The sequence below is a fragment of the Neltuma alba genome, unplaced genomic scaffold, assembly GCF_004799145.2.
Source record: "Neltuma alba isolate B1F8T4 unplaced genomic scaffold, ASM479914v2 tig00013074_pilon, whole genome shotgun sequence".
NCBI classification, from domain to species: domain Eukaryota; kingdom Viridiplantae; phylum Streptophyta; class Magnoliopsida; order Fabales; family Fabaceae; genus Neltuma; species Neltuma alba.
Window position 1 is genome coordinate 24,337 of NW_021637407.1, and position 12,217 is coordinate 36,553.

General features: G+C 33.7%; 1 protein-coding gene across 1 annotated transcript; it reads left to right on the forward strand.

Moving 5' to 3' along the window:
* The first annotated feature begins 4,000 nt into the window (after window positions 1–4,000).
* On the forward strand, window positions 4,001–7,383 carry LOC114734083 (uncharacterized). Its single transcript, XM_028921590.1, has 3 exons — window positions 4,001–4,332; window positions 4,947–5,175; window positions 6,823–7,383. Exons 1-3 carry the CDS (start codon window positions 4,072–4,074, stop codon window positions 7,275–7,277), a joined length of 945 nt encoding a protein of 314 aa, XP_028777423.1. The 5' UTR covers window positions 4,001–4,071; the 3' UTR covers window positions 7,278–7,383.
* Window positions 7,384–12,217: the final 4,834 nt, after the last annotated feature.

Sequence of the window (12,217 nt, forward strand, 5' to 3'; positions counted from 1 at the left end):
ATTAATTTTTTTAATCTACTTAAATTAATCAACTAACTTTTATATTAAGGATTGAAAGTAGTACTCCTCCAATTCTAAATGTAAAACCCTCATACTGATGTGTATAAATGTCTTACATTTAAGACCAGAGGAATATTAAGAATGGGATGTAATATGTCATAATCCACCACGTGGACCGTGTTTAGTCCTTTTTTATTCAACTACGTGTTAATTATGTTGACGTTATCATCATTCATGAAGTCCTTTTTTATTCAATTATGTGTTAATTATGTTGACATTATCATCATTCATGAAGATTCGTGAACCACACTCTTTTTTTTTTGTTTAATCTTCTCTCATTTATTTATTATTGATTAACTTCACTCCTAAACCAAAACATGATAATTTTTTCTTAAAAAAAAAATCACATTTCATCGTATTATTTTTCTGGGAGATAAATAAAATCTCATCACTACGGAGAACAATACAAAACAGGATATATTATCATATCATGCAGGGTTTTTGTTGTTTTGGCCACATATCATGTGGAGCTGGAAGCATGATAGACCACTTATGTTCCATCAACGTCGTATTTTGCCTCCGGCATTAATAAAAAACACGTCATAGTTTGCCACTCACGGGCAAAATATTTGGAGAAAAAAATTAGAAAATTCCAACTCGTTAGTCTTGTCATTTTAATATTTTACTGATTCCTTAAATTTTTCTCAATTATAGACGCTAGTCATTATACTTATAATAGGTTAAACGGGTGAGCCACATATTAATTCTCCGATTCACTCATGTCTATTGCACATTCCCAGCAGCAAATTATCCAATCCTGACATTAGGTAATAATAACAATAAATAACAATATCGGATTTACCGAATCTAATAGTTGAAATGAATATTTCAACCATTATGAGCATCCAACAAGGGACGGGTGAATCACAGTATGTGCACAGTTCTAGTGTTAAATGATAGTCATGTGCGTTATTTTTAATAATAATTTACAAGTATAAATATCAATATCCGTAAGTGAAAAGGCCGTAAAATTTAATTAAAAAAACCACATAAACCTAATTAAAAACATGGTAAAATTATAATAACTTGCATATTAATTTTTTTGAAAAATTTAACATTAACCCTATATTCCTTCTCCCTATATTTCCCTTATTGTTCCATTCATGCAAACATAACGTAAAAGAATATGTGACCAAGAATGTAGAAACCACCTTCTTTCTAATTTGTTGAGCTATTTTATATGATTTTGTTTGAATTTGTATCATATTGAAGTAATATCTTCCAATTGATTGAAAACCTACCAGGAATGGAGTATTTGGAACATTTAATGATTTATTCCTGAACTCGGTTACAAAGTGTTTTTAAAAATATTGTGAAGGATTATTGAATAGGTATCTTGACATTGGCAAAAACAAGAACTGATTGGTAGTGTAAATTAGATTACAAGTTAGATTTTATATTTAGTACAGAAATTTGTACTAAATATAAAGAATCAAAATTATTAGACACATGTTGAATTAGTAACTTCATATTACTTCCTATCCTTAATATAAAAGTTACTTGACTAATTTGAATAGAGTAAGAAAGCTTGTTAAGTTAATTATTTGTAATAAATAGATGCTGTCTTTCCTAAAATATTTATTAATTATGTATATTAACTAGAACTATCATTTGATAAAACTTTTAACATATGCAACTATTACAAGAATTATTTTGAAAAAAATAAATAAATATAAAAGACAAAATAAATTAAGATCTCATATTTATGATCAAATCAATTATTATATTAAAGATAAGATGTAGCACTATTTTTTAATTAAAAAAAGCTAACAGCCGGAATGCCTGATGAATTTACTTGACCCCGCAGCAGGGATCCCGGACTCACGATTTTGGAAAAAGATATATTAAAATATTTACAAATTTACCAGCTATTGAGACTCTCACATTGATAGCTAACCCTCTGGGGAAAAAAAAACAAAAGCAACTAAGCTTAAGTCACCTTTTTTTTTTTCAATACAATACCAGGGGTTTTTTTTGGGTGTAATTTAAGGTATTTTTAACTCACTTTACACTTAAAAACTAATATTGGTCGAGGAAGCTCTCTCAACAAAAACTCTTCCTAAAATTTGAATTTTTATTCTCCAGCTTACTTAGCAGCCGCTTGCCACCTGCTCTCGGTAATACAATACTCGAGGTTACTCCAACCAATGTTTTAAAAGCCGGACCGAAAGTCGAACCGGAAAGATCAACGGGTCATGGTTCAATCGGTCAGATCGGTCGGACCGTTTGGTCAGACCGGTGATGCAATAATTAATTTAAAACAATATTATATACATATAATTAGTATATATGAAAAATATCAAATTATTAAATAATTAGAAATGCATTTAAATAATCTAAAATTATAATGAAATCATTGAAAATGGACTAAAACCTTATATATTTAAATTTATGTATGTTTAAAATATTTAATGATATTACAAATTATCAATTCATTCAAATCAAAATATTTTTTTAAACGATAGACCAAATATTAAAACAAAAAGACTAGCGACTTACGATTTTAACACCACAATATATAAAATTTTCAATGAAATAATACTCTATGGTTATAAATAGTCTAAAAATATATTAGGATATTTAAGGGGATCAATTTTTTTATTTTTCTTCTATTTTTTTAAAAAAATTTTAGTATTTTTTCAGTCAGGCTAAAAAACCGTCCGGTTTTCTGAAAACCGTTCCGGTTCCCGGTCCAACTCCGGTTTCCGGCTTAATAACGGCTCAACTCCGGTCCAATCCGGCTCAACTATATGAACGGTTTTTGGTCCAAACCGAACCGAACGAGTCCGGGTCACGGTTCGACCGGTTCGACCGTCCAGTCCGGTCCGGTTCTTAAAACATTGACTCCAACTCTTCAAGTATGAAAGCGGTAAAAAGCAGACCAGATCTGCACACATATCGGAACGCATTGCTCATCCCACGCCCAAATTTTGTCGTTTTCTGTAGACGTGGTCTCATTCCAATTATTGTACCCCAACCAAATGACAAAAAAGTCCTCAACATTGGAGCTCCCCGTGGCCTGGGGCCCAATGAAAACAGAAAACCATAGGCAGGCCGCCGCGTATTTCACTCTACTACAATCTGGAAAATGACACGTGGGTCCTACCTACACCCTCTATCGGATAAGCCTATACATCCAACGGACCAGATTCCGCAACGTTTCTTCTCGGTTTCGTCGCCGCCGAGACGCCATTTCTTCTGCTGCCCACACCCTCCTGGAAGCATCATAAAATACCCACTATTATGTCTCTAGACTAGTCTCAACCCTTTTTTTTTTTTCCCTTGAAAAATTTTCTCCATTGGTTTGCTGCAAAGAAAATAGTACTTTTATTTATTAAAATTTTTCTTTTAATTTTATTTCACTCTCATAGTTAAAATGTCCATTAAAACATTTTTATGTTAATTTTTTATGGCACTTGTAATATGTTAAGCACTATTATCTCATCAAATTTGAGAGTTACCGGTGAAGTTACCTCCCTTAATTTAATTTTTTAATTTAACAGGTTCTAACCTTTGCCCTTTATTTAAAATAAATTAATTTTTTTAACTTAATTTAACTAGTTTTGCATAAATGTGTTTTATTACTCAAATTATTTATTCAGAGCAAAATTAAGGAATTAAAAATGTATTTTAATTTTTTTTGAAAATGGAGAATGAATCATGGATATTCGAGTATATCCAGATGATGGGATTGGATGAAATTATTGGAGGGCTACTGACGTGGATCCTGGCTGTCCGAGAGGGGTTTCACCCGAAATTTATAACTATTCCGATCTGAGTTGGCCAACGAGATTCCGCCACGTAAGCGCCAGGATTGATGTTCATGTGCGCGGCGATTGGATCGTCCAAATTGGTCCTGAGTGGGCCCAGCTAACCCCGTTCTGGTATAAAAGAGAATTCGCGCATCATCCATCTTGCACACCGAGAGCGAAACCGAGTCCTTTCTTTCCCGTCTCTTCAATTTGTTGGAGAGGGTAGGAAACAGAGAGAACTTCCCCCACGTGATCAACGATGCGAGGCTCCGCCGTGGCCCCGAGAATGACCAGAATTCTTGCGACCAGTTGCCGCCGGGAGGAGGAACAGCCTAGCGTCGGCGACGTAGAGTTCGACTTCCTCGATGACGGAGAGATTTTGGCTAAAAGTAGCAGCAGCGACGAATGCTGCTCGAACGAAATCGAGTTGCTGGACGACGACGATGTTGAAGAGAGAGAAAATGATGCTTCCACTGAAGAGAAAAGTAGCTTCTGGGACAATCAACAGCAACTTTTGCAGGTGAATTTAAGAACTTAGCAACGTTCATTGATTTCTTATTTAGTTCAAACCTTTTGAATTTGATCACACACACACTCCTCACGTTTTTAACATGAGATCTGCGATAACCGATGAAAAAATTTAGCCGAATCTGTTTTTTAGCATACTTTAAATGCAGGAATTAATTGTTTAATTACAAACTGTTTTCTTTCACACAAATATTTCTGAAATATCCTTTTTCAAAATATATGCTAACTTTCCTGAAAAAAATTATTTTACACTTAAAATCTTTCATTACGATACTCTTCGTCAATTTAATCGGTTAGCATAGTTTACTTCTATGATATCCAGATCAGATAACAGCTAGATGTTAAGTTATTAACTGACAATGTTAATTTTCGGGCAATCTTATCCGAATTTTCATTCGTTTTTCTATTTTAAGCCTAAAATCTTAGTCAGTTGTGGTCACTGGATCTGTATAACTATATATGCACTTTAAAACAGAGATCATGCATGTGTTGAAAAGAAAACAGACAATACCAGCAATTAGGAGCACTTTAATGAATGTTGGTAAATCTCTCGAGGGCGTAATTTATTATGAAATAATTAACGAGATAGCATAATGGGAATTGCAGAGTGTAATATGCAGAACAAGTTCAATAGAGACGGGGGTGAGGAACGCAACGAAAGAAGCGCTGAAGGAGATACAGAACGCCGAAACAGCGTGTAGTTGTGGCTCACAAGTGGCCCTCATCGGCTGCCGACGATGCTTGATGAGAGACGTTTCTAGGCGCCTCCAGAGTCTGGGCTATAACTCTGCCCTCTGTAAAACTAAATGGAGAACCTCCAAGGATATTCCAGCAGGTATATATATGTTTTCTCCTCACAAGTTTTATGTTTGTCTAGCATGTTGAAAAGATTTTTCAAAGTATTACAAAGCGAAATAGTGAAAGGAATGCAATAACCATGGATATAAAAATATAATTGCTAACATAGTAAGTAAAAGTGGAGGGAATATCTCTCTGAATAAGGATAGAAGTGAAAAAGTAATGGAAAAAAAAAAACAAAAGATTTTTGTGGCATATATAGTAGCTAGTTTTTCAGATTTTGGTAGGGTATTTTTGGAATTTCAGAACGCATTACTATGTGCATACTATTACTGCATCATTCCGTCGTCGCTGATGGAATATTCTTTAAGCTTATGATTAAGGTGCCTTTCCATCATTTCCGATCTTCTTCCTCACCCATTTCCAACCTATTCATCTCCACAAAGCCAGATATAGTTTTGTTCAATCTGTTTCTTATGTTCATGGTATTTTAAATTTAAATCCGACTGTGTACGGTAACTTTTTCCTTTTGGTCCCAAAAAAAAATGGCAACTTTTCTGGCCTTTCGTGTCTAAACAAATCTGGTAGGTCGAACCCATATTGAGTTAATTAGCTTCTTTTGGCTTTTTTATCTAATTATAGATGTTATTTTCATATCACTAAGCTATTATTTCTTTAGCCGTCGAGTTAGACTAATACGTGCATAGATCATGACCATTATTGTAATAAAAATTATAAGGTATAGGGGGCACGTTGCGACTTGGCAAACATAGATCATATGATATCTTTTTTTTTTAAATGCATTTCACTTTCAATACATATGATATACAGAAGCCACACTAACCATGGAGTAGATGAGAGTAAATAATGAAACTGTCTACCCACCCATATATGGTTCCCTTTTATTACATAAATCTCATACCACATGAATATGTAGATCTTAGAGCCTACGTTATATTATAGCTAGATTGTCTGTTCTTTCCTATATATATAGCTAGTTGTAAAGTCTTTTTCATGTCACTAGATAATTACTACTTTAGCTGATCGAGTCAAAGGGTGTTTGGAAGCACTAAAAAAATGCTTTTCAGAAGTATTTTTCACAAAATGAGACAATTTTTTCTACATATTTATTTTACATACCATAAAAACACTTTTAAAATCATGATTTAGTTTTTACCCAAACACTCTCTTAAACTCATTAGATAATGACCATTATGGTATTAAAAATTATAACGTGTATAACCTAAGTAAGTCTATATTCGCCTATTTGCGTCGACGTCGTTTTCAACATATGAGGTGAAGCCACTAACCATGGTCGGATAAAGAGGTGTAAGTATAATAACACAATATATATCATATCTAAGTCATTGAGACTTTAATTTTTTATGGTCGCCATACATACATATGTTTATATACCCACCATCAACAGAGTAAAAAAAATATATCTAAAAGAACTCTCTGTATCTTTTGGACATGATTATCTCGCAACTCGTGAATATTTATATATTTTATCTCCATCCTTTGCATCGCAGGCACTTTTTAATATTTATATTCGTAGGATAAGTTTAGACAACTGGGCAATGAGAGGAAAAGTTAAAGCAGTTTAATTTAATAGTATGATGACAAAAAATTTCATGGATAAACGGTTTATTAACGTTGAACACGACCGTGATGATATCTGCAGGAGAACACAGTTTTGTAGATGTGATAGACAGCACAAGCTCAAAGAAAGGAGAGGTGAGGGTGATCATAGAGCTGAACTTCCGGGCGGAGTTCGAGATGGCAAGAGGAAGCGAGGACTACAACCGCCTGGTGCGGCGGTTGCCTGAGGTGTTTGTGGGGAAAACAGAAAGACTAAGCAACGTGATAAAGATAATGTGCATGGCGGCGAAGAAGTGCATGGAGCAGAAGAAAATGCACCTGGGACCATGGAGGAAACAAAGGTACATGCAAGCAAAGTGGCTGGGTGCATGTGAAAGGAACACTAGTAACTGGACAGGTTCGTTTAACATGTGGGATCATAATTCTTCGGCTGATCAGAGGATGACCATGAAGACGAAACCGAAAGCGTCTATGTTAACAGTGGATTTGCTTGACAAGCTTCCAAATATGCATTGCAAGGTTGTTGAGGTTGTGTGAGGCGTGTGTAATTGTTGATGATAGAAGTGATCGAGTTTGGGGTTTGTACGTAAAATTTTCTTTTTACCCTTGGTTGATCTAAGAGTGGCAGTTTATAGAGTGGGAATCGATTTTAAGTGAAGTAATCTCATGAATAAACAATAATGTTCTTTATTTAAAAGTGAGATCTACTTTCCTCACTCCAATCAAGCTTACAGCTCCACAGTCCCCTTCGCACATCAATTCCATTCGGCGTGTAGGATGAAAAAATAAATAAACAAACAGGAATCCTATATATGGCATGGGATGACATAATACCTAAATATAAATATAAGAGTTAGTTGAAAATTTTAAGTATATTAAAAAAATAAGTATATTAGTTATTTATAATAAATAGGTGTTGTATTTTTTAAAATATTTTTACTAATTAAATATATTGGTTAGAACTATAATTAGAATGACTTTCTTAAAAAAAATAAATAATATAAAAAAAGTGTATTGAAGTATTATATTTAGCATCAAAATAAAAATTAAATAAAATTTTATATCAAGGAGTGACAGTAGTAATATTTTAGATGCTCCTGCCAGGTATGACACGTAATTAAATTGCATTTATAAAGATGTGAGAAAGATATAATAGAGGCATGAACTAACATCTAGTTCGGGATTTGATTCTTGACGGATGCGTGTGAAAAAAGTTTCATAGCTAGTATTAAACCTCCTTTATAAACTTTATGAAATGAGGGGATTAACGGATATGCGCAACAAAATAAAACAAAAGCATGAACTCGCAAGTCTTCGGTCCATGTGTCAAGGTCTTGAGGATGCGATGGGAACGATGACTCAAACTTCCTACCTGCCTACCTACCTGATAAAACCCAAAAGAAAAACGAAAAAGTAAAAGAAAGAAAGAAAAAAGAAGTCATAGGAAATGGGGAGCAGTGTTTTCGTATATGTTTTAAGCCTATGAGCCTAACTTCATTTCATCGTCAAACAATTTTTTAGACTAATTAGTACTATCTCCTGTCCTAATTATAAGAGTCAGTTGATTAATTTGAAGAGATTAAAGAAGTAAGTTGAGTTAGTTATTTGTCTTGAATAAGTGTTGTCTTTCCTAAAATATCCTTACTAATCAAATATATTGATTAAAACTATTATTGTTAGAAGGGCTATTTTGAAAAAAAATATATAAATATGAGAGACAAAGTGGATTAGGGTTTTATATTTAAAATTAAAATAAAAGTCAAACAGAATCTTATATTAAGGACCAGAGGTAGTATTATCCCAAATCTCATAAATATTACATACCGACCATATATAAATACTAAATTAGCCTTAAGTGATTAGCCACGAAGGTCCCTGCACAGAAAGTCTATGATGAGAGGGGAAATGAAACTGGACATGGGAGCTTCCCCGCAGCCGCAAGGAAGACAGATCAACTGAGAGCGGACGAAAATATTATCGTACCGGTCAACCCTTTCTTTTCCCCCGCCATAATCCGCCTGTTGATCTTTGGGCTTTGCCAGACATACGCCGAAATGGCCTTTATTGGGCCCACACCCAGATGTTACCCGAACCTGTGTCCCTAGCAATAATCTGGGCTTGGCCCCTTTTCCAATAAATATTTTAATTTAGCCTAATTATCATCATCACCAAAATCTATATTGTGAACCAATAAGTATTGGGTCTAGTAGAAGAGACTAATCCCTCACAACATGGTGAATCAAGGTTCAAATCCCTGTTAGGAACCAGCGTGCGCTGGTACAACTGGTAAGGGAGTTGTGTCCCTTAACCATCGCCTCTAGGGTTCGATTCCTGGAGGGATGGGAATGGAACAAGCGTGCCTGGGAGGGTCACCCCCATCTTGGGCCCAACAGTACCCGAGGGATTATTCATTAGGCTTGCTCCGATGGATACCCTGGTGAAAACCAAAAAAATCCCTGTTAGAAGATATGCTCATATTTAGTTCGCAACAGTACTTTAAATAGGATTGCCTCCAATAAGAAGATACTTATGCTTTAACCAAAAAAAATCTATCTTGTGAAAAATTTCTCCCTCGCTCCTTCCTTTTATCTTTCTCTCATTCCTCTTTCTTCGTTTTATACTCCTCCAGTCCAAAATATAAAATTTATTTTATTGTGTAATGAACATTACAAAAAATATATATATTTAAGACAGGAAGGATAATTATATTTTTTTTAAAATACAAGTGTTCAGTATTCATTCCCCTGCCACGTGGAAGGAGTAACCTTCAGCTGTGTTGGTATAAAATTCCCTCCCATACTTTTATAAAGTCTCGTTAACAATTTTTCTAAGATCAATAAAATATTTAAAGCTTGTTAGATGTTAAATTTTCTTGTATAGTTTTATAAAATTATACGTAATCGAGCCGAAGCCAATGTTTAAGTTAAGAATGACGGAAGTAAGTGTACTAATATTTTATTAAATCCTGCGAAGAGTCTCGTATTGTTAGCCAAGAGTAGAGTTAGGATCCAAGGAAATATACGACTTTTCGTTTTTAATCTATTTAATTTATGTATTTCTTTTTTTGGGGGTAAACCAGGGATATTCATGGGATGAATCGGGACAGACAACCCTATCTTGATATTGTTTTTGTGAATTTTTTATTTTATAATCAAATGTATCTGGAGCATAAAAATTTAAGGTAAAAATTTTATAAAGAAAATAGATAAAAAAATTGGCAAAATACATTTGATTATAAAATTGACCGTAAATTAACAAAGAAAAATTCTCTTTTCTAAAGATAAAAAAAAAACTCTGTAAACTCAAAATATTTCCTAAAACACATCATGCAACCCATGGAACCTAATTCATCAATTGTGAACAACATGATAACAAAAATTATAATATTATATTAATGACAAGTGAAATAAAGTTATAAAATTAAAAAGGATGATATATCATAATGAAACTAGGACAGGACACTCTTGTCCCCCATTTTGTTTCGAGACATTTTTATTCTGTTTTAAAATGATTAGGACTAAAACAAGGCGTTGGGCACAAGCAAATAATGTAGGCTATGGAACCATGAATTGTTCCCAAAGTATAAGGGAATCCGACATTCATTTTTTTTCTCTTGGTGAATAAATTTTAGAAAAAGGGTTGGATTTACTCATAATCTAAGAACAAAGCAACTAACTCTTGACTCCGGTCCTAACCAACGCTGTAGGCTAAATTGGGACAAGAAGACCCCGTTGTTTATGAACTAAGACTTTGACTTCGAAAATACCTCTCCCAAGCCGTGACGTGCTCCAGGATTGAATCTGTTCCCTCAAAGAGCATGTCTAGTCCCTTTGCCTGCTAAAAACCCACTCCGGAGGGGTGGCATTCACTTTTGCACGGCGAAGAGAGAACATGCTGGGTCAAACAAATGATAAATGATGTCTAAGATTGATTCAAACATTCTAATGGGCCCAGCATTAATGGCCTCATCATTGTCTGTTATATAGGAAGCCCACAAAGCCTTGTCTTTGGTTGTCTCCGGCAATTGCTTTGTTTTCTCCGACTCCCACCCACTCAATCATTCACCTCCTCTTCAAACATTGGCCCATGCCATTTTTGGTCGCGCCAAGGCCCATGTATACTCCCTCCTCACAAATCATTCACATTTTCTTGATCAAAAACCCACTGGAAAACCAATAGGGTTGGATCTAGTAAAAAAAAAAATTTGATAAACTAATATTTGAATTCTTATTGGAAGAGATGTCCCTTTTAGTATCCAACAGTATCTCGAATAGGATTATCTCTAATAAGAATATACCTATGCTTTAACCTAAAAAAAAAAACCAGTGGAAATTTGTTAATTAGTTGCCTGGGAGTTACCTAATCGTAAATCTCTCATAAAAAAAATTAATTGGTAAAACTGATTCGGCAAGTATCCTTGCTTAAAATTTTCCTAACTTTCGGAGCTAGAGTAACTGAATTTTTAATTGAGGTTAATCGAAAAATAAAACTTTTTAAAAAATGAATTTTTTTCTTGTTAAAATAAAATTTAGATGAATTCGGTTTTAGAGTTTATCAGGACTGTGACATGATTTCAGATCTAGAGTGCTTATACAGGCACTTAAAATTGCCTACCAACACTATGTCTTATGAGCTAACATTTACAAAATAGAACAAGTTTTGTCAGGGGAAAAAAAAGAAAAAGAAAAACATTCTGTTTAATCAAGTTAGAACTTGAGAGGCGTCAATCTTTATCCATGACTGAAATATTTAATTGTAACAAAAATGAAATATTTATTTTTTTTGTTTACATAATTTGGTTATTATCTGATAACAGGCAATGCAAGGAATCTAAGTTATTGACCAGTAATATGTAAGCATCGAGATAATAATTTAATCAACTATTTATTCGGAACTGTTGTTCAAAGTGACACTTCTGGCCACAAAAAAATGTTCAAAAGAAAAAACAATTATCACTCCCAAGTTATCGTTACCTAATATCACTTGAGAATCAAGACGAATTTTATTTGTCAGCAAATTCTTACAGGACAATAATCCACCAACTAGTGGTTATTCCGAAGTTTATTCAAAGTAATATTATCTTGATAATATTAGGTCAAATTGTTTATATTTATTTTGGGCAATACTCAAGTTAAGAATTTTCCGCATTTTTACCACAAAAATATTTTTTTAAAAAAAAATTATCTCGCCTAAGCTATAATTTTCGATCTGATGGATCATGTTTGTTTGACAAAAAGAAATGGTCATTATCTCTCAAATAGCCGTTGAGAGTTGGGAATCAGGATAAATTTTATTTATCAGAAACTTCTTATACGTAATCATCACAATTATAATTTATTTAGTTGGCGAAAAAAATTATTATAATTCGTTTAAATTTAAAGTTACTTACAATTATACCGTTAATTTTTCATTCGTTAAACAGAGAAAAGGACGGTGATTAACGATTGAGTTTTTAAAACTATGTGCCGTGAATAATG